Source organism: Lepisma saccharinum, chromosome 30 (genome assembly GCF_977018435.1).
Source record: "Lepisma saccharinum chromosome 30, izLepSacc3.1, whole genome shotgun sequence".
Lineage (NCBI taxonomy): Eukaryota > Metazoa > Arthropoda > Insecta > Zygentoma > Lepismatidae > Lepisma > Lepisma saccharinum.
In genome coordinates this window covers 5,227,738-5,251,322 of record NC_139258.1, presented here as the reverse complement: position 1 = coordinate 5,251,322, position 23,585 = coordinate 5,227,738, and the positions used below count along the sequence as shown (strand labels likewise).

At 38.9% G+C, this 23,585-nt stretch overlaps 1 protein-coding gene across 1 annotated transcript in view; it reads right to left on the bottom strand.

The window, feature by feature from the left end:
• Nucleotides 1-23,585, bottom strand: part of LOC145981878 (uncharacterized) — a 106,189-nt gene that overhangs the window by 19,358 nt on the left and 63,246 nt on the right. The window contains exons 15-18 of the mRNA XM_083115358.1: nt 21,915-22,039; nt 8,823-9,022; nt 6,501-6,649; nt 2,642-2,682 (exon numbers count right to left, since the gene is read on the bottom strand). Of these exons, the coding sequence (XP_082971484.1) occupies nt 2,642-2,682; nt 6,501-6,649; nt 8,823-9,022; nt 21,915-22,039 (515 nt within the window). The remainder of the gene's footprint in view (nt 1-2,641; nt 2,683-6,500; nt 6,650-8,822; nt 9,023-21,914; nt 22,040-23,585) is intronic.

The window sequence follows — 23,585 nt, the reverse complement described above, 5'->3', positions numbered from 1 at the left end:
CCCATGCCACCTCCCCCTTCTCCCTCCACTGTGTTTAGCATCCCAAAGCTTTCACTCTTTAACCACCTTATTTATTCTGTAATAGTCAAAAACGAGATCAAAATTACATTATGGATTTGCAGTGCTCAGGAAGTTATTTTCTATTATTTCTCGACCAAGAAATACTGCTGATATGCATCCCAAGTGATGGAAGGTGCATGCTTGAATTCTGCCAGAGTTGCACTGCTTTTCTTGGTGTCACAGAACATTACATTACAAAGTGAAAAATCATGTGAAATGGCCTTCAAACTTTTATACGTGGTTTTGCTCATTCCTTCTTTACTTTTTCTAAAAGAACTTCAAAATATATACATTTTCCGTCACTAATGCAACATTTACACAAGGCACATTTAGGACCCTCAAACTAGCAGTTAGCAGCACAAGATTTCTTCCATTAAGGAATTTCCACACTCCATATCTATATTATTATTTGGCCAGTATACATTTTAATTATTTTTTTCTTTTTCCTTATGTTTTCTTTCATCCAAAGCACCATAGAAATCAGAACGTTCCTTCATTTTGTGATGAACTTATTTCAACCGCATTTCACATTAGTGTCGTTATCTTGAATGGAATACTGTTGCCATATTCAGAAACTGCATGATCTAAGCTTTCCAACGATATATAACATGATAGGGTTCCGTAAACATGAAAAGTCAATAAAATTGTCCCAAAATCATGAAATGACCCTGTATGGTTTCATGTCGGCTATCTGAATTATTCCGTGCGTAATATGCACCACAGTTTTTGGGAGCAATTTTTTTGGAAAAAAGTGTGCATTATACATGAGTAAATACGGTAATTTTGCTTCCCTCCTACAACCATCCAGCACACAGACCTCTCTTTCCCAATCTTGCCTGGAGGAAAAATCTGTGGAGAGGAACAGTTTCCGGGTCTCGTGCCTTGCTGGACGTGGAACTGTCACTCGTAGCTTGGCCTTATTCCCACTCCTTGTGCATGGTAAGCTCTTACTGGTAGTCTTCCTGCATCCATCCTCTTCATGTGTCCGAACCATCTCATCTGTGCCTCATCTATCCTGTCCTGAAGCTTCACCACACCCACTGTCTGTCGGATCTCCTCATTCCTTATTCTATCCCTTCTAGTCTTCCCCAATATACTCCTTAAAAATGTCATCTCCACTGCCTGCATCTTTCTTTTGTGTTTCTCTGTCATTGTCCAAGTCTCTGCTCTGTACATAATTATTGGTACAGAGTATGTATTACACAGGGTGTCGCAAAACTCTATCAACAACGCTTGGGTGCTGGTAGATATCATAAAAACAAGTAACTTTTCCCTATAAAGTTTACCTCGAAAGCGTTTAGTTTCTGCGCTATAAGCGCTTAAAATCTATCCTGTACGTATGCAACCCAACACAGCAAACACTTGCTCTGACATAACTACCAGGAGTGCGTGGACGGGTTGCCACTAGCGTTCCTCGTTAAGAGAGACAAATTGAAAACAACAACTTGGGAGTCTTACCTGAACAAAATCCAAAACATTAATGATACTTGTGATGTAAGAAGCATTGACAGTATTAATAAACTGACCAAGACAAATAATGGGCAGACTGAAATTCAAGATTACTCATTCTAAAATATCTCCATAATTGACTGATTGATTTGGATTATTTTAATTCGCTTTTCTGCCACCTTTGGCTAATTGCGAAGATGAGGATGATATGATGAAATAACAAATGACACCAATGTCTAGGCCAGGATTTAAACCCGAGACACCTGGTGCCGGACCAACCTGTGCTAACCACATCAGCACGGAGACCACGAATGAACAAATGTAAACATGATGTGTTTGCTGCCTCGTTTCGAATACACAGACTTGCTGTGTTGGGTTGCATACACACAGGATAGATTTCAAGTGCTTATAGCACAGAAACTAAGCTCTTTCGAGGTAAACTTTATAGGGAAAAGTTACTTGTTTTTATGATATCTACCAGCACCGAAGCGTTGTTGAAAGAGTTTCGCGACACCCTGTATATTACCTTCTTGCATTTCATAGATACATCCCTGTTCCATATTAATCTTCGAACGCTTTGATAAAGTACCTTTTTCACATCATATATTTTTCTATCAATTTTCAGGGATAAAAATTATGCATATTTACAACATAAAATATTTCTATTAAAGTTACAGTAAATTTCTATCACTCATATTGAAGACTGAAGCCACAGCACATACAAATGGATAAAAGAGTTAAGAAAAACAAAGCAACCTCTGCCGCTATATGCACTCTCACAAAGGCAGTGGTAAAATTGGCACGTTGGTTTCCAGCGAGAATGAACTCTGCACAAACGCAAACGAAGTGCCAAAAGCCATCACCCACATATGGCAAGACAACATTATGATACCGATCAGCAGCGAATGTGTTAAACTTTAGAAAAATCCTGCTCATCCAATTGGTAAATCTTTGCTGTAAGCCTACATAGATGTAAATTAGAAACACCATTCAATTTCTTACCAACCTCTTCTCTACCACCTTCTGAATTCAGCATCAGTTGTGAATATGATAGTTAATTGGGCCCATTTAAGAAACTATTTTGACATCTGTCTAAATAAAACACTATTACTCTAGTGAAACAAACACTTACCCGATAATGAGAGCTCTTAACAGAGTGTACTTGGAATCATCCTACAAGAAAAGATATATTGATATTAATCTTCAATAAAACACCTCTAATTCAATAATGCTGTATAATAATAATTACAAACGCATGCAGTGCCTTTCACACTCAAGTTGTCTGTGGAGTAGAGGCTAACATGCTGGTCAGTGAGAGGGAGCGCATCTGCCGGAAAACTGGATGCAACATTCACGTAACTGGAACCACTAGCTATGTAAAGAAGTAAGCTCTTACAACTACATTGACAGTTGCAATTACAATGAGCAAGTACCTTGTTACAAGAGACGTTGGAAACGTTGCCCTACTGAAGCCACACATTTACGGCATATTTATACACAAACACGTATCAGTTCCTCTTCCAAAATTGCTTCAATTTCTATCCATATTTTCTTTCATATTCTTCCAATGTATGGCTTCAGGTTTAAAAGCTTCGTAGCTTGCATGCAGATGTCATGGAAATGTCTGTTTCATGGCAAGGCACCGGGGGATTTTGTAATGACGTAAGGGTCATACGTAAAAATTCGTTATCTTAAATTGTACGTATAACATGCACGAAAGCACCAGTAAAACGTATACAATGTAAAACACTTGTTAACACCTTAACACTTCACAAACTGGACACAGCTATCTGGATACTGAAGCACTCACGCATCCAGTGTTAAGGTCATCATACAGCTGTGAGTCTAAATGCCGGTAGATCACTGCCCAGCATGCTAGCGACCGCTCCACGGACAACTCAACCGTGAAAAGCCCTGTACATACATGTATTCAAATACATATTTATTTTATTAACAATATTCATAATACTGAATCAGCATATTACATATACAGGAAGAGATGGGATAGCGAACACTCACCAGATAATGTAAAAGTTTAAATTTTTGTTGCCTTGGCTCACATCTTCAGGTGTATATGGACGGGTTAACGTTACAGTAGCGTAAGTCACTTTTTTAAAAAGAAAAAAAGTCTGGCTCACAGCACTTTGCTGATCAACACAACAGCTGTTTCCTTTATCACTAGACCTTAAACTGTCCTCTGTTGCCAGTTGAATGAATCTGTGATTTACTTCACGTTTTCTGTTAACAGATTGACTTATATACATCTGATTCCTGTGTCTAAGTTTTTTTTTTTTTTTTTTTTTTTTTTTTTTTTTTTTTAAAGTGACTTACACCGCTGTAAATTTAACCCGTCCATATAAAATATGGCGGAAATGGGAAGTGTTTGACCTGCAAGTTGCCAGGTACAGATACATGTACGAGGCGCATCCAGAAAGGAAGTTTCGCTATTTTTTTTTAAAAAAAAAAAACAACACAGTTTCAGGAAACCATTTATTGGCAACAGGTACAGCAAATGTTCAGCTATTTTTCAACATAGCAACCACCAGAATTGAGACACTTGTCGTATCGTGATATCAACTTTTGGATCCCAATGTCGTAGAACTCTGCCACCTGTGAATGGAACCAGCGTGTGACAGACGTCTTCAGCTCTTCGTCGTTGCCAAAACGCTCACTGGAGGACAGGAATTTCTTGAGGTGCAAGAAAACGTGAAAATCGCTGGGAGCCAGATCAGGGCTGTAAGGTGGATGATCAAAGAACTCCCAGCCAAATTCCGTCAAAACAGCTGCTGTGCGCCGAGCCGTATGTTGACGAGCATTGTCATGGAGGAACACAACACCTGCAGTAAGCATGCCATGCCTCTTGTTTTGAATGGCAAGTCACAATTTCCTTAGTGTTTCACAGTAATGGTCAGCATTCACCGTTTCACCTCTGGGCAGGAAGTCAATGAGCAAAATGCCCTTCCTGTCCCAAAACACGGTGCACATCACTTTCTGTACCGACAGGGTCTGTTTGAATTTCTTCTTGACCGGAGATCCACTATGCCGCCAATGCATTGACTGCTGCTTGGTTTCCGGGGTGAAGTGCAAAATCCACGTCTCATCGCCCGTGACGATCCTGTCGAGGAAATCATCGACGTCATCATGGTACCGTTGCAGGAATGTCAGTGCTGCTCCTGAACGTTTCATTTTGTGTTCGGGTGTCAGGTTTTTCGGCACCCACCTGGCGCACAATTTTTTGAACAGCAGGCGCTGCGTGACAATCTCAACACGGATCGCGATATCTGTGGAAAAAGGCTACTCAACTCCGTAATCGTGAAGTGACGGTTCTCTACGATGCGCTGCGGCACCAGCTCAACCAGATCATCAGTGATGAGGGATTGTTCAGCCCATAGACCTCACAGAGCTGACGATGAATGTCAATTGGCGCAATGCTTTGTGCATTCAGGAACTTTATCACCGACCGAACCTCGCATGCGGCGGGAGAAGGAATACGAGCTTCCATTTCGGACCACTGCTGCCTCGCTACTGGCATGCGGCGGGAGAAGGAATACGAGCTTCCACTTCGGACCACTGCTGCCACGCTACTGGCATGCGGCGGGAGAAGGAATACGAGCTTCCACTTCGGACCAATGCTGCCTCGCTACTGGCGCCGGGCGGGATCTGTCCGCCTGGCATATGATTGATATGTCTTAGCTCTGTGCATGCGCAATTTACACGGCCATTATGTTTACTTTCACGGGAAAAAAATAGGGAAACTTACTTTCTGGATGCACCTCGTAGCATTTGAAAAGCTGGTTCTCTAGCCAGGCATATCGAAAATTATGAGTGTGGTGTGTACGGAGAAGGGGAAATGGTTGGGAATGTGAAAGAGAAGTAGAAATGGGATTTAGTTCGGTGACAAATACATGGGTGTTGGTGTCAGGCAGCTGTGGATATTTGTTTTGTGACCAGGGCGGAAGGACAACCATGGTAGACCAAGCCATGTGTAGGTGAAGGTTTTGTGGTTCCGTCGGGAGGTGGGCAAGGTGTTGAGGCATCGGCCTCTGAGGGCCAGGGAGAACGAGATGACTTTCTTGGTGTCGAATGGGTGAGAACTGGAAAAAGTGTGATTACTGCATCTGTTTCATGGGTTTTATCTACCCTGATATCATACCACTTTTTTCGTCAGTCATTTACATTCTCTCTGAAAATGAGTACTAGGGGCATTCCACGTCAAGTGACCTTACTCCCAAGTAAATAACAAAATGAATTAATCTGGAAATTATTACTCTTTTTAATCGCATTAAGCTTTAAGTGTTTGTGAATGCATACAACTTGCATATTTCACCAACAAAAATTATTAGCATCTGTAGCCTATATCCTTTGCGGACAAATGAAGTTAAACTTTGCTACATTTTTAAAGCGTCACACGGGTAACATGTGCTTTTCATGCATTCAGGCTGTCATCATACTCAATTTTCATTTATTAGTTATCAGTAGGGGCATGCATATTTCGTTCTTGACGAAAACACAAAATGTGAAATAGAACACTGTAATGATAATTTTTACACAGGAATAAACTTAATAGTCTGATAACTACAATATATAAACGTGCAATTAGAAGTGAAATGTTCATTTTATGTAATAAATATATATTTTAAATTTAAATTTAGGTTTCCATTCACCATTTTTAATACCGAAATGCCATCATATTTACTGCATTTGATTCACAAATATGCCCCATTTTTTACTGCAATCTTGATCTCTTATTCACCATAAAAATGCAGTATGTGTGGCTCTAGTTATCAGATACCACTTCAAAATTCTATGAAATCAGTTCATTACGAATATTTTAATCAAATATCGTGTCTACAATCTTGTATTGTATGATGAATATCACACGTAGAGCTGGAATACCGCAGTATTAGTATTCTTGACAGGCATATTATTTTACCCCTACTAGAAGTTAACCCTATAAAATTTCACTATGAAGATTAGAATTTGACACTTACTGTGCGGACAAATATTCCAGATGCAAAATCAAGAGGAAGAGAGCTTGACAGGGCAGTCATTTCTTGAGCAATCCTCATATTCTGGCTGGACTTGGGCATCAAAGCCTTTTTGAATTCGTTGCTATAGGAATGAGCATTCGCACCATCAACTGCAAATCAAGACAGACATAACTTTTTTTTTTTGCCATTATACATAGGGTGACCAGACATCCTCTTTTATCTGGACATATCCTCCTTTTTAGGTATGTCCGGCATCCGGGTGGAGTTTGTAAAAATCTGTAAATGTCCTCCTTTTTCGAAAGAGTACAGTATCCATCATTGAAAATGTGCTGCATAAAGAATGCTTCCACACCTATTAATATCATGTGTTATTTTACGTCTGAAGTATATCACTTGGGGCACGTTAAGGATTCGAGCAATGTTCACTCAGCATTTGAGAGCTGAACCACAATCACTTTGGCCGAATGAGTCATTAGTATTAATCTAACTCGTTGCATAGCTCTTTGAGCGGGGAACGCATGAAGTTTTTGCATTTCTTTTCGAGTTATACATACTCCATGCAGATAAGTGTAGTGAGAATTTTGATTATTAACTGAATATTTACTTTTGTGAAATAACGAAGTGAAAGTGTAAATTCAACAATGATCTAAGAAAATATGTAGCTTTTAAGAATGGAAGAAACAAATATGAGGAAGAGTGTACAGTTGTCATTCTTCCCTGCCGTTGAAAGTGTGTTAGAAATATTCTTGGCATTAAAATCATATTTCTTGTTCCAATCTAAACTACTTAAAATTTTAATTCAGTGTTCTGGAAGTAGTTGAGCAAAGCTTTGCATTCACCTATGGGGATTTTTCATTCTAAAATCCAAGAATTGGAAAAAAAGCAAAACTTAATTACAGACTGGGGGCACATAGTGGTTCGGATCGCACTTTAAACTGTAGGTCCAGTCCCGGTTAGCAGTTGTGTGCATAAAGTGCACGAAACACCAAAACTTAATCTCCAATTATAGATATTCTTAGTTATTATTGTCAGGTGTTAAAGAATAGATTAGGGTAAGAGGTAACTATTGGAAAATATCATCGGAGAAGTATCTGTGAGCAAAGTGTCGGTAATTTATTAAATTAAGAGTAATGACAAATAGGTTGTGATTTTTTTTCTTTTTTGCGGTGTCCTCTTTCTTATGGCTTTGCCTCCATGCTCTGTCCTCTTCTTTGAATGTATGCGGCTGGTCACCCTAATTATATACAAGTAATTTACATGTACACAGAACCTCTATTTTACATTCCAAGATTTTCCATTTTCCTGCATTATACAGGGTGTAACATAAATATATGTCAATACCTTTCCCACACAAAACCAATATCACGATCACTCGCACTCGGTTGCACATCCACGGCGTTTTAACAGGTACTGTCCTGGCAACACACTGACGTAACAGTTGAGACTGTGCACCAACCCTTGCTTCCAGCGCCATCCAGCGATGAAATTAAGAATTATTAACCGGCACACCTGGTATGTAGCATACGAACTGTAATGTGTCAATAAAGCATTTCCTGACTACAATGTGTTTCTCGACTTCCCTCCCTCCCAATTTCACCCAGGATCAACACCAATGTCTCCCACCATGTTTCCCGCTAGTTAAGATGTGGGGTATGTGGCGTCTGAGAGCTTTTTCGATATTCCACACTACACCGCTTTCGCCTCATACACAGTGTGCAGTTTTGAAAAATGCGCCCTAATGCGTCAATGACGCATTTCCGGACCCACGTTCATATAACATTATTTCATCGTCTCCATGTGAGGAATATGTCCCCCAAGTACTGACATATATTTATGTTACACCCTGTATACCGGGTGTTTTAAAAATACTCTGATGAGTATACTTATTATTTGCACTAAATAAATACATTAACTTATTCTCGATTTAAAGTGATTTGAACTACACACAAAAAAGTCCTTGTTATCTCATTCATTTATTTTTAACAACTGGTTGCTAAGCAACAAAACAGCATCTCATTTTCTTTCACACATAAGAAGTGATTATACATTTCACAATTTGAAATTAGTCACACGCCGTCCCGCAGAGCAGCCAAGAATGCTGGCCATTCCAAGAAAAACCTATTACACTGAATGTATATCTCGGTTTCTCAATCTCACTAATATTTCGAGTGAAAAAAAATAAGGGGCAAAGACTTTTTGATTTGTCCTCGTATTATATTGTTTAATAGGAAATAAACTGGAGATTGTAATATTAACAACAAAAAAATCACAACCTGCTATCGTGCTTGTACTTTGATTAGAAATTAGGAAGCAAGTACTAACCTTCAATATCACAGCTTAAGAACTGGTATTCCTTGAGGATCTCCTTGTACCTGGCAGCCAAAGCTTCATCTGAGTTGTCAGCTGCTACAGGAAGCTCTGCACTCATCTCAGTGGAACCGTCTTGGCCCTTCCTGCTCTCAGCAAAGAATCCGCCAGCCTTCAGTGCTTCATTGATCTTCACAAAAACATCACAGTAGTCCCTGCAACAGATCAAAGTGAACAAATGCACTACTTGCAGGTGTTTCATATTTAGGGATGACCCGATATGAAATTTTGGCCAATACTGATATAGTGCCAATAATTACATACGGAGCAGAGACTTGGACAATGACAGAGAGAGAGAAAAGAAAAATGCAGGCAGTGGAGATGAATTTTTTAAGGAGTATATTGGGGAAGACTAGAAGGGGTATAATAAGGAATGGGGAGATCCGACAGACTGTGGGTGTGGTGAAGCTTCAGGACAGGATACATCAGGCACAGATGAGCTGGTTCGGGCACATGAAGAGGATGGATGCAGAAAGACTACCAGTAAGTGCTTCCAATGCACAAGGAGTGGGAATAAGGCCAAAGGGGAGACCAAGATGTCAGTGGAAAGAGCAGATAGTGGAGAGTGTTAGGAGAAGAGAACAAGATTGGAACACCGTGGAAAGAGAGGAGTGGAGGAAGACCAGGATAAAATGGAGAGGCTTCACTTCTATGCCGACCCAGCCAGAGGCAAAGTATGATGATGATGACCAATAAAGTACCGACATAAAATTTACCAATACCTATAACCAATATTCTACCGATCCAATATAAATTTCCAAATGGTCCTTGAAGAACCTCAATGGTTCACTGACCTCCATAATGAAGGTTTGTTTCCAGGCGACTGCAGTGCAAAAGAAGTTGCACATTTAGATTTTTTTTTCAAAGAAAGGTATGGATATTGGCCACAAAAATTATAATACAATGGCAGAATTTTGCACTAAATAATAAGATATTTATAGATATATCGGATTAATAAAATAATTGTTAATTTTATTGATGAAACAATATGCCTACATCGGCGAATACCGATAGAGTTCCGTTTAATATGTCCCATCCCTATTCATATTACATCAGGAATTAAAATCCAAATAAATAATTTTGCATGATGCAGACTCAAACCTATTTTACAAGGACCATGATAAACTTCAAGCTTAACTCACGGTATTCAAGGTGAATTTTCCAAAAATTAATACAAGCAGATGTTTTCCCTATATTTCAACCTTACGTGTTACCTGTCCACAGCCACACTCATAAATATATTAACAATATATTTGTGTGTCGATTTTTTAAATATTCTAATTCAACTCAATGGTATATACGGGGGTTGGACAAAAATATGGAAACACCTGCGAAGAAAAGCCTGAATGCTGTAGCTAATAAGGTGCAGGACATTATTTTTAGCTACCAAAACGGCCTGCAGTCTCCGAGGAATGAACAAATACAAGTCTTAGATGGTGGATAATGGGATGTTGCACCATTCTTCATGCAAGACACAGTCACAAACCTTCTCAGTGTCCGTCTGTCTCTGTCACGCAGTGAACATTTTCGTCCACGCAGGTGTTTATCTGATGATGTCTTTCTGGACACACTATGATGTCATCATGATATTGGATCGAGTCCCTCTCGATACGCCAAATAACATGGCTACTTTGGTAACAGAGGCGCCTGCAAGGCGGGCACCTACAATTTGCCCTTTTTGAAACACTGTCAGCTCGGACATGTTCAGTATCAACTGCACTGCATGCTATCTACAGTGCAACTGTCGACTCCTACCAGTCCATCAGGGTCCTATCTCAAAGCGCAAAACAAAAGAATGTCGCACCGCATCCAATTTTAAGTGGAAAAATTGTGTTGATATCACCCGTTCTGATGTCATGGTGTTTCCATATTTTTGTCCAACCCCTGTATATTAAAATTGTTAATTCTGTTAATAGTTAAGGTGCGGAGTTCACATTTTCCATTTCAAATACTGACTTGAAATACATCTACAAACACATGTCTCAAATGTTACGGGTTATACTAATATACGAAAAATTGTTAATTGTATAAGAATTTCAAACTCAAATTTAACTAATCAACTTCAAGATACCTTGCCCTGCAATAATCTTTCGCCTGTCAGATAGTGTCCTAAGCAGAATAATCTAACAAAGTAAATGGATTGAGGTTAAAAAAAAAGGTAAAGTGCTCCTCTGTGCTAAGCACCATGCCATGCAGGCGTATGGGGGTGTGGAGGTAACGCCCCACACTTTCTTGATCCGGTCATGAGTGGGGGTGATGTGATCAGCATCATGCCCCTGACTGCCTTTACCCCCCAGGGTTTCCCCCAGGTACCCATGTCATTCGACGCTTGGTGGGCACCGGGGCTGCTTCCAACCTTAGAAAAGTTCCCGGATTTGAACCGGCTGGGGATCGCGTTACCGACTAAGCCAACACGGCCAACGGATTGAGAGAATTCTGTTTTATTTTCCAAGCAGCGTTCCTTTGCTTCCTCGATAAAAATAAAAACTAAACTGTGAAAAACTTGTTTCAGGGCATTCATAAATTATGCATATATTCTATGGGATTTGGATTAATAAAAGTTTTTCACATCTACGGAGAAAAATTCACGTAGAATTCATGCGTAATTTCTGGAGCCAATAATTCATGCATAATTACCAAAATTCAAGGAATTCCCAGTGAGTAGACACCCTATTGTTTTTAAGACCAGTTTATGCACAGATAGAATAATCGGGACTGGGCCTGTAGTTTAAAGTGGGATCTGAACCACTATGCACCTCCACTGTGTAACGAACCTGCAATCTCTTGATTACAAGATGACGACATTGCCACTATGCCTTTGAGGAGGTCCTATTTTACAAATGGTACGACATACAAAACATATTACTTTTTGTTCAAGTGGTTGAGAAAATCAAGAAAACAATCACAAATGAATTTGAATTAGCAAGTTTAAACATGAAAAACTTATATCTCAAAGTTCCATCTCATCTCAGGAAACAAAATCCCAGACATCTCCAGGTATTTTCAAATAAATTTTCAGACCTTTCTGTAAAGTGAAAAATTACTTTAGCCAAAAACGGTAATATAAATATATTAATAACTTACATTTTGCAAGTATCTATGTTGCTCCTGCGACGTTTCGGGACGCAACTGCTCCCTTCCTCAGGCTGTTCACGTTTAGGTTATGTATAAATCATAACCACGTCGACCTCTCCATAGGTACAGGATATAGGATTGGTAAAAGGTGTGTGGTTAAAAAAAACAAAAATCTAAAACCCGTTACAGGTGCACATCATATTACCACGCTGTTTCCCCGATTAGAAACACTGTGAATATTGTGAATCACAGTTTTAAAGTTCTAACATTCCAAGGAGCAGTTTCTAATCAGGGAAACAGCATGGTAGTATGACGTGCACCTTTAATGGGTTTTAGATTTTTATTGTTTTTTTTACCACACACCTTTTACCAATCCTATATCCTGCACCTATCGAGAGGTCGACGTGGTTAACTAACTCACTCTCTAGCCTTCTTAAACCCAAAGGTTCATGGCTGCAGCAACACAGGCCTTCCATCTGTCCATATCTTGAGCAAGATCTATATACTCTTTTCCATCCCTACCGATTTCCTTTAGGTCCATCTCAACGTTGTCCCTCCATCTTCGTCTTGGCCTTCCTATAGGTCTCTTACCATTAGGTTTCCCAACAAGAATCCTCTAAACTCCTCTTTCCTCTCCCATTCGTGCCACATGGCCTGCCCACCTAAGTCTTCTTGATTTAATTATTCTAATAATATCTGGACATGAATGCAAATTATGTAGTTCTAAATTATGTAACCTTCTCCACTCACCTGTCTCCTCATCCCTTTTAGGTCCAAATATTTTCCTAAGGATCTTATTTTCAAATACTCTCAATTTATGTTCCTCTTTCAGTGTAAGGGAAGTTTCACACCCATATGACGTGGTTATGAATTATATATAACCTAAACGTGAACAGCCTGAGGAAGGGAGCAGTTGCATCCCGAAACATCGCAGGAGCAACATAGATACTCGCAAAATGTAAGTTATTAATATATTTATATTAAATTTGTGAGTAATTCACACAACTTTCATCATGAATTTGTATTTCGATACAAAAATGGTAATTTCCAGCATTGAATATTTTGTAAAAAGAGTTCAAATACTAATTTAATGAGATATTATTATTACTGCTTCCTTATATTAAAAATAAAACCATTTTCATGTCTCTAAATTGATTTGTTTCCGAGATATACGAAATACGAAATATGAAAAAAAAAATTGAAAATGAGTGATTTTTAAAATGTTCCTAAAAAGCAGGAGAATTTGATTTTCATAGAGAGTTTCATAAAAATAGGATCCATATCTGCTCACCAAAAATGGACCAATCAGAGACTTCAAAGCTGCCAGCTCCAATAGATACGTTAGAATGTATTTTCTGTGTTCAAAATATCTGAAGTTGGTCAACCAATGGTCTGAACCTTGTCATCTCAGAAATTGAAAATATTTGGTACAGTGGTAGTGCAAGAAAAATTGACTAAAACTGCCACATTTCAGATTTTTTGGACAGTTGGTTTTTGACTTATTGACTTTCAAAAAAGCAAAAATCCAAAAACATTTTGAAATCTTTAAACGGCTGTAGATCAAAAACTACTTGACCTAGAGAGCTGTAATTGGTGTCCCATTGCCGTCTTATTACAAAATTGTGCACGCAAATAGTTAATCGATGTCCTCGAAATATACACTGAAAAAAAAATAATTAAAACGGGTGTTTTGAGATATTGAAAAACACTTTTTTTTAGTTTTTCTTACAAATTACAAAATTGAAATAGCACAGCTATGGTGCATTTCAAATTAATGCCCATTAAAACAAGAAGGAATGACACCAATTTCAGCTGTTTAAAGATTTCAAAATGTAGTCAAATCTTGGAATTTTTGCTATTTTGAAAGTCAATAACTAGGGGCATGCATATTTCGTTTTTGACGAAAAAATGAAATGTGAAAAAACACATTGTAATGTTAATTTTTCCTGTTTTTGAAAGGTGTGAGATGCATTTTGTAACCATGTTTTGTCACGAAATAATGAGAAATGAACTGCAAAAAGCGAAATTAACTCTTAAACACGAAATTTAGGGTTTATTAACCGACGCGACACCTTCTGAGGTCTGAATTATCCTGAGAGTTATGCAATTCCCGGAAAATTGATTAATTCTGCTGTTAATATTGGAGAAGCAAAAATGGACTCTGTTACACAGAAATAAACTTAATACTACATAAATGTGCTATAAGAAGTGAAATGTAAATTCACTGGAATAAGTGTAGTTTTTAAATCAAATTTAGGATTATATTCACAATTTTAAAACCGAAATGTCTTTTTATATACCACTTTTCATCCATCTATATCATCTTATACCATCTATAACACCGATATTTTATTTTATTTACCGCTTTTGAACCTGAAATTGACTCCATTTTTGTACCGAAATTTTGCTTTTTTTATTTACCAAAAATATGTGCCTCTATCAATAACTCAAAACCTGTAACGTTTGCATTATTTTTGCTTTACAAACATTACACATTCAAAAAAAAGTGAAGAAAAAGCGACGTTCCCCTTTTTTTTAGCCATCGGAGCTCGTTTTACCTCACGATGACTTCTTGTGCTGCCTCTAGCGGCGATTTCTCAAACCATTGGTCAGCTCGTAAAATACGCTGCTTCAGTCAGTCGGCGTGTGCGTTTCGCCTCTCGCAGCTACTTCCTACTCCCGCACCGAACGGCAGGTGCCTGTCCTTGGGCACGACGTCTAATTCTTCGTCGGCAAGAGATACAACTCCACCAGAGCTTCCTGAAGTGAAACCTGCCATTCCATCCGTTAACGAGCAGAAGCCTGTTGAATGAGTATAGCGGAAGGAAGGCGTGGACCTTTATGTGTATTGAACATTAGTGGAGGTATGTACAAAAACTATCTTTGACCGTGATACGGAAATGGTGATTACATCTTGCGATCTTGCCGTTCCCTGCCAACATTTTGATAATTTACTTTGACTTTTTACGGAACTGGGAGTAACGAATTCTAGAAAACAAACAGTGCTTCTACTTCAGTCGTCCCCCCCCCCCCCTTTGTTGGCTTTGTGCGTTACTCTCGGTGAACTTTTGATAAGTGTTTAAAACCAACGCATGTATTGGTGAGTGGGCGTTAAACAAAAAAATAAGGGGGAGTAAAGGAATGAAGGCGAGCGCATGAACGCATGAACTTGCCCTATGTTGCCCACTCGTTTAATAATCTGATATTTTCAAAAAAAAAAATCTTGCATTAAACGTGACTAGCTGCATAATTGAACTAATTAACAAAGCCTATCTGCGTATGGCCAGCGTATGAAGATTGACAGTGAAGTGTCCCCTTTTTTTTGATCGCTCTAAGTTGCAGTCGGCGGAGTTGAATGCCCGCATGTGCGCTTTTGATTAGAAAACAACGACTCTTGCTGTCTTATCCCAATTCACTATCTCGTAGTTAATAACCTATCTGCCCGCCTTTCGGTAGCACTAATTGATTTAAGCACAAAAGAGAGGCATTTGATTTAAGCACAAAAGAGAGGCATTTGATTAAGTACAAAAGAGAGGCATTTGATTTAAGCACAAAAGAGAGGCATTTGATTAAGTATAAAAGAGAGGCTTTTGATTAAGCATAAAAAAAGAGGCATTTGATTAAGTATAAAAGAGAGGCATTTGATTAAGTATAAAAGAGAGGCATTTTGATTAAGCATAAAAGAGAGGCATTTTTGGGTTTAAACAAAAGAAATAGCGGTACGCTATATTTGCAAATTGTACCTTCAAGGTAATTTAGAGACACAAACCGGCATACGCCAACTGTTCATGGTGTCTCGCCGCATCCAGAATAAGGTTGCGATTTAAACTGTATTTTAAGTGCATACTCGTGGTTTGTTAACAAAAAAAAAAAAAATATAGAAAGTTACGCGAGAAGATTAAAATAGCGTGCAGGACGCGCAGGTTATTGTTAATGTCACATTGATTGTTAAAATTGCTCCCAACTCTAGTCTTTTTGGAGATTGTGTATACTCGCAAAGTGTATTGTTTTGGAACTTTGAATATACATTTATTTGTTAAGTTGAATTGTGAAGATCATTTAATTTATCTTGGTTACGTGCACTAAATAGTAAGACTTACAAAAAGGTGGGACTGGTTGAAAGCCCGATTTGAAGTTTACCTTAAAGAACAACTATTGGATTACACGTTTGGCAACGTTGGAAAAGGAGAAAGGATATTACGTCGGGAGAACGTAACCATAAAATCTATATTACAGCGGAGAAGGCAAGCATTGCTATCCACTGGCGAATCCCTTCGAAACTATTGCATAAGTGTGCATAATTCATAAGAGTCTTTATTCCAGGGTCCATTTTTTGTCTCGTGCTTCTTGTGCTTGCTGCCCGTAAACTCTCGCAGTACGGTGCAGGAAGTACGACACAAGAAGGTAAAAGCTTGTAGCGTGAAGTGTGGACGTTAAGATTATTTTTACCTTGCACGCGATCGCAGCCCAGTCGTTTCCAATTAATCAATTTGTGCGATTGCGTTTGACCACACACGTCACGCTATAAATTTTGGTACCAGAGCATCGTTTTCTGATTCAATTGCGGCATCATTATTGTTGTTATTACTTAACCTGACAATTTTTTTCCCCCCCGATTGTTTTCGGCCCCCCCTTTTTTTGGGTAATTGATTTTTTTTCTTTTCCCTTTTTCAGGTACATATATATTGTGTTTTACTACATTATCTTTTGTGCAATAGTAACTGGATTCAGTTCAGACTTAGCAGCACCTTTTGATCTAAGCAACCAACATTGTACCTTTTCGTTACAATCGTAACGTAATTTTTTTTTCTCCCATTCGTTTTTTTTGTCCCCCCCCCCTTTTTTTTCCAGCCTTTTTTTTTCTGTTATTTATTCTTTTGTCCCTTAGTGGATATATATATATATCTTTTACTGTGCCCGTAGATTGAATTTTTGTCGTCCGTCTTAAACTTTTCCATTTTTTTTTTCCATAGGTGTATGCTTTTTTTATATTTGTACGAGCTGTTTGCATAGCTAATTATGACTCCTCAGGACGACATAAAGGTGGTTGACGCTGGTTGCCAAACCGCGTTGTCTCTGCCTGCCTTACCCTCTTTGGGAAATTCTCATTTGCCTGTATCTTCGGTTCCTTCCGCTCCGCCTTTACAGCATCATTCTTCTCTCCCTCCTTTTTATCGATTTTCCGATTCCACGGTTCGTCCATCGTTTGCTTTCCCCACTCGTCCATTGTTAACAACCCCTCCTCCTTCTGTTCCTATTCCTTCCGTTTCCGTTCCTGTTCCCCAGGCTTCATGCTCCTCTGTTCCTTCCCAGTCACCCTTAGATACTATCAAAATGAAAAATCTCAATAGAGCGATTGACGCCTTACCGCTCTGCGATGGTATGGACCCCCCTAAGCTTTTCCTTTTTATGGTAGCTTTGCAGCGACTTATTGGGTATGGTCATTTTCCTTTGGAGTGGGTCCTGCATAATGCCTTTCGTCGCACTACAGGGTTTTTGGAAAATACCTGGTTGGAGGCTCTGTCTCAATCCCTTTCATGGGATGACCTCAAATCTACTATTTGGAACTGTTTGGTTCCTAACCATCAGTATCTCTTGTTAGTAAACCAATATGTTACGCGCCTTCAGCGACTTAATGAAAACCTCCATCCTTTTGTATGTGACATAGTCACTTCAGCTTCGGCTCTCGCGCTTGCGTGGGACGAAACCATCCTGCTACAGACTATTCTCCTCCATCTGAATCACATTTCCATGGGCTGTCTCCTTTTTCGCGGCCACCCCCAGTCCTTGATGGAACTTACCCAATACGCAAAAGAGATTTTTGCTATAGAAACGAGCAAAACTGCTCACTGGAATAATTCTGTAACTTCCTTGGCGCCCATTCCTCCCTCTTCCTCTCGGTCCGCTTCTCAGGATAATTTTCCATACTGTACCTATTGTCGCCGAAGGGGTCATTTAATTTCGGCGTGTCGTCGTCGTCCTACTTCTTCCCCTTTCACCGGTTCCGGTAATGTGCCGCCTCCTTCATAGTGTTTCCCTTCCGGTTCATAATGGGCTTTGATTTTTTTTTTGGGGTAGTGCTTGGTTCCTCCGATGTATATCCTAGCTCCCTTTCTTAGATCGCTCTTGTATATATATATATATGATGTAAATTATTTCCAAGGTTTATTGTCATGCACACAGGTATTATTCTTATAATTAAGGCTTTATGTGTATTTATGAATGATTTTCTTCATTCTTTGCAAGGTGTTTGTTAATACTGTTCATTGTGTTCTCTTGAATATTGACTCTGTATATGTTCTGTATCCTATTGTTATTCCTGCTTCTTGCATCTTTTGTAATAGTGCTACCTTCCTTTTCCCACTTGTAGTAATTTCCCTCCTCTTCTTTCCTATTTCTTACGTCTTCCTTCTCTCTTTTCTAGTTTTTGATTCCTGGTTTGTTTTTTTTTCTATGTTTTTACTCCTCCGAGGATGTGATATACTACTGGTGCTCTTTGGGGAAATGGTTCAGTGTTTCAACTCTCTGTACAACTCGGCGTAGCCTTTTCATGCATGCTTAGGAATGACAACGTTGCAGATATGTTTCAGTCCGGAGAGAGTTGGAATTTTGTCAGACATCGAGGTGTTTCGACCGGGAGGTGTGCACGATGTTCTGCAAATTGGAGGATCGACAACAGAATTGGTTTTCAAAATCTTGAACTTTACGTGTAAATTATGAAAATTGTCAGAGTTGAACTCTGATTGGTGATTACGATTTAGTGTGCTCATTATGTGTTTTGTTAATTTTGGGAATTTTTTACACTAGTATTACTTGCTTTACCATTTCTTATATTGTTGGGTACTAATGGGTATATATTTGTATTGCCTTCTCTATATCAGTGGGTTTTCCTTTCTCTTTCTAGTGGGAGGTATTTGTAACGTTTGCATTATTTTTGCTTTACAAACATTACACATTCAAAAAAAAGTGAAGAAAAAGCGACGTTCCCCTTTTTTTTAGCCATCGGAGCTCGTTTTACCTCACGATGACTTCTTGTGCTGCCTCTAGCGGCGATTTCTCAAACCATTGGTCAGCTCGTAAAATACGCTGCTTCAGTCAGTCGGCGTGTGCGTTTCGCCTCTCGCAGCTACTTCCTACTCCCGCACCGAACGGCAGGTGCCTGTCCTTGGGCACGACGTCTAATTCTTCGTCGGCAAGAGATACAACTCCACCAGAGCTTCCTGAAGTGAAACCTGCCATTCCATCCGTTAACGAGCAGAAGCCTGTTGAATGAGTATAGCGGAAGGAAGGCGTGGACCTTTATGTGTATTGAACATTAGTGGAGGTATGTACAAAAACTATCTTTGACCGTGATACGGAAATGGTGATTACATCTTGCGATCTTGCCGTTCCCTGCCAACATTTTGATAATTTACTTTGACTTTTTACGGAACTGGGAGTAACGAATTCTAGAAAACAAACAGTGCTTCTACTTCAGTCGTCCCCCCCCCCCCCCTTTGTTGGCTTTGTGCGTTACTCTCGGTGAACTTTTGATAAGTGTTTAAAACCAACGCATGTATTGGTGAGTGGGCGTTAAACAAAAAAATAAGGGGGAGTAAAGGAATGAAGGCGAGCGCATGAACGCATGAACTTGCCCTATGTTGCCCACTCGTTTAATAATCTGATATTTTCAAAAAAAAAAATCTTGCATTAAACGTGACTAGCTGCATAATTGAACTAATTAACAAAGCCTATCTGCGTATGGCCAGCGTATGAAGATTGACAGTGAAGTGTCCCCTTTTTTTTGATCGCTCTAAGTTGCAGTCGGCGGAGTTGAATGCCCGCATGTGCGCTTTTGATTAGAAAACAACGACTCTTGCTGTCTTATCCCAATTCACTATCTCGTAGTTAATAACCTATCTGCCCGCCTTTCGGTAGCACTAATTGATTTAAGCACAAAAGAGAGGCATTTGATTTAAGCACAAAAGAGAGGCATTTGATTAAGTACAAAAGAGAGGCATTTGATTTAAGCACAAAAGAGAGGCATTTGATTAAGTATAAAAGAGAGGCTTTTGATTAAGCATAAAAAAAGAGGCATTTGATTAAGTATAAAAGAGAGGCATTTGATTAAGTATAAAAGAGAGGCATTTTGATTAAGCATAAAAGAGAGGCATTTTTGGGTTTAAACAAAAGAAATAGCGGTACGCTATATTTGCAAATTGTACCTTCAAGGTAATTTAGAGACACAAACCGGCATACGCCAACTGTTCATGGTGTCTCGCCGCATCCAGAATAAGGTTGCGATTTAAACTGTATTTTAAGTGCATACTCGTGGTTTGTTAACAAAAAAAAAAAAAATATAGAAAGTTACGCGAGAAGATTAAAATAGCGCGCAGGACGCGCAGGTTATTGTTAATGTCACATTGATTGTTAAAATTGCTCCCAACTCTAGTCTTTTTGGAGATTGTGTATACTCGCAAAGTGTATTGTTTTGGAACTTTGAATATACATTTATTTGTTAAGTTGAATTGTGAAGATCATTTAATTTATCTTGGTTACGTGCACTAAATAGTAAGACTTACAAAAAGGTGGGACTGGTTGAAAGCCCGATTTGAAGTTAACCTTAAAGAACAACTATTGGATTACACGTTTGGCAACGTTGGAAAAGGAGAAAGGATATTACGTCGGGAGAACGTAACCATAAAATCTATATTACAGCGGAGAAGGCAAGCATTGCTATCCACTGGCGAATCCCTTCGAAACTATTGCATAAGTGTGCATAATTCATAAGAGTCTTTATTCCAGGGTCCATTTTTTGTCTCGTGCTTCTTGTGCTTGCTGCCCGTAAACTCTCGCAGTACGGTGCAGGAAGTACGACACAAGAAGGTAAAAGCTTGTAGCGTGAAGTGTGGACGTTAAGATTATTTTTACCTTGCACGCGATCGCAGCCCAGTCGTTTCCAATTAATCAATTTGTGCGATTGCGTTTGACCACACACGTCACGCTATAAACCTAACTGACCAAAAAATCTGAAATTTGACAGTTTTTGTCCTCTTGATAGGTAAAATGAATAAACAAGAAATCTTACAAATCCAAATCCTAAAGGTTCAAAAATATATATTTTTTTTGGTTTATTTTAGGGATGTGACGAAGCTTAAAATTTACCGATGCTGATGTACTCACCGATAATTTTTGTAACCGATACCGATGCCGATATTTAACCGATTCCGATACATAAGATTATTAAACAGAAATGTGATGCTATTTTCAGAATGACAAAAATAAATTTGCTATGTACATTTCTATTGCATATCACATATATATATTTATATATTCTCAAGAGATGCAAATGTACATTTGCTCTACAAAATGTTATGTGAACCTTTAAAAAGAACATGAATTCTCAAGAGATTAAACATTAGTACACAAGCAGTTCTTTGAAATGAAAAATGAATTCCTGTTCTGCTACATTCAACTTCAGAAACACGAGTTTTGGAAGCACTTTAGGAAGTAACCGACTTCTTCTCTTATCTCAAATCTGTTCAGCAACACTGAACACTCAATCACTGAATACTGATGCAGCAGGTAAGCCCAAGTATTTTCTCAGGACTTGCTTCAGGTTTGAGTATTCATTTTTGAATTTCCAATACAACAGCAGATCCTGGTTCAGCAATGTACTGTTTTATCTCCGATTTCTAGTTAGGTTGATCCTCTGAATGAGAGCTTGCAATAATTTTATTACAAAAACTCTACAATAATGACGAATCATAACCAAATTTTCAATAAATCTTACAAAACTAGAATATAAAACTTGTTAGAAGGTAAGAACTCTAGTATAATCTGTACCGGTTTAAATATCGGATTTTTGACGATTCCGATGCCGATGTGTCAATTTCGGCCAATTTTCATACATCTGTAATCGGCTTCGGCACATCCCTAGTTTATTTGACATGGAATGACGTAGTTGTAAATGTACTCTAATCACAGTCTTACCTAGCTAACCTCTCTTCAGGTGGTTCCGTTGGATGAGAGTTTGGAATGGCCAATCCTGAGCCTGCAGCAGTTGGAATGCTTCCATTGGCAGCAGTGCTGGCTATCCTTCGTAGCAAAATACTTGCCTGCAAATAAGGAATAGAAAAAACCCTATTATCGATAGACCTAGAATTGTCACAGGTTCCTGAAACACATGAAAAACAAATTACAGTTGACTGTCCTGGCATTATATGTGCACATTTGGACATTTCTACCAAATTAAGCATATTTTGACTATCTTCTTTTTGGTCATATTTAATATACAAAGACTGTCGCAGAGAAGGTGAAACAGATTTTTACCTCGCTTGGCAACACTGCCTATGGTTTCCGCACTAGTCACGTCGTGTAGGATGACTCATTCTGTTTCCGTAGCAAGTTGTCACATGTTGCGAAACCATGTTAGTGAGCAGCTGTGTTGATTTACGTGGAACGTGTTTCGTTTACCCCTCCAGGTTTTTGTGTATAACATTGCTTTTCGCGATGAGTATTCAAGATGAACAACACCATGGCATAAAATTTTGTTGGCGTTTAGGGAAGAGTGCTGCGGAAACATATGCAATGTTTCAACAGGCACATTCCAATCAAGACAGACTGAGTAGAGCCACAGTGTACCAATGACACAAATTGTTCGAAGATGGGTGCGAATCAGGTGCTTTGCTTCCGCATCCTGGACAAAGACCGTCCGCGATTAACGAGATGCTAGTGAATACTGTTGCAGCAATCATTCGTGATGACAGGCAATGGTCAATTAGCTGTCAATGGTGCCTATTTTGAAAAAGATGTACGTCTACTCGATATGGCTGATTCTGAATAAAAATTTTGTGGTTCCTAATTTTTTTGTTTCATTTTAATGATTCTTGGAGGGGTCCATGTACATGCTTGTCTTTTAACTGCTACGCAGTCACTACTTTTTGACCTATTGCGCTCATTTTGGTCTCAATCGGCAGCTAATGAACCAAATTTTCACATTTGCTAGCCAATGGAGGTTGCTGTTTTTCTATACAGGAATTAGTCTCACCTTCTCTGCGACAGCCTTTGAATTTTCACATTTTTGAGGTAATTCAAATAAAAACTTCAAATGCAGGAAAATGTACAATCTGAAACCATGAAGAATAATACAGTAAGTTCCGTTCAAACCTCCCACATTTCAATTCATCATTTCTAAAAGGTTATGAAACATAATGGAATGCGAGTGGTACTAGACGAGAGAGAAACTCAAAGAATTTTATTGCAAGACCTTGAAGTACCATTCTCTCACTATGCAGCACCACAATCGCATAAAGCACAATGGCGACTCCGCAGCAGTGCAGACGATCTGTATTCCGGTATGCAGAGACCAAATGAATCATTACAATGCAAAGAAATTACCGGAGAGAATATGGAGGTGAAGCACCTGATGGGAAAACCATTAAGGCATGGTGTGTGAAGTTTTTGGCGACCGGAAGCGTTAATAAACAATCCGTAGGTTCTCAGATTGGATATTATTCATGCTGCTAACGGTGCACGCATAGAGGTGTATTAGAGTTCAGTGTATTGGTGTATTCGTGTTTAGTGCTTCATGCAATAACATTCTTTGAGTTTCTCTTTCGTCTAGTTTCACTCGCATTCCATTATGTTTCATAACCTTTTAGC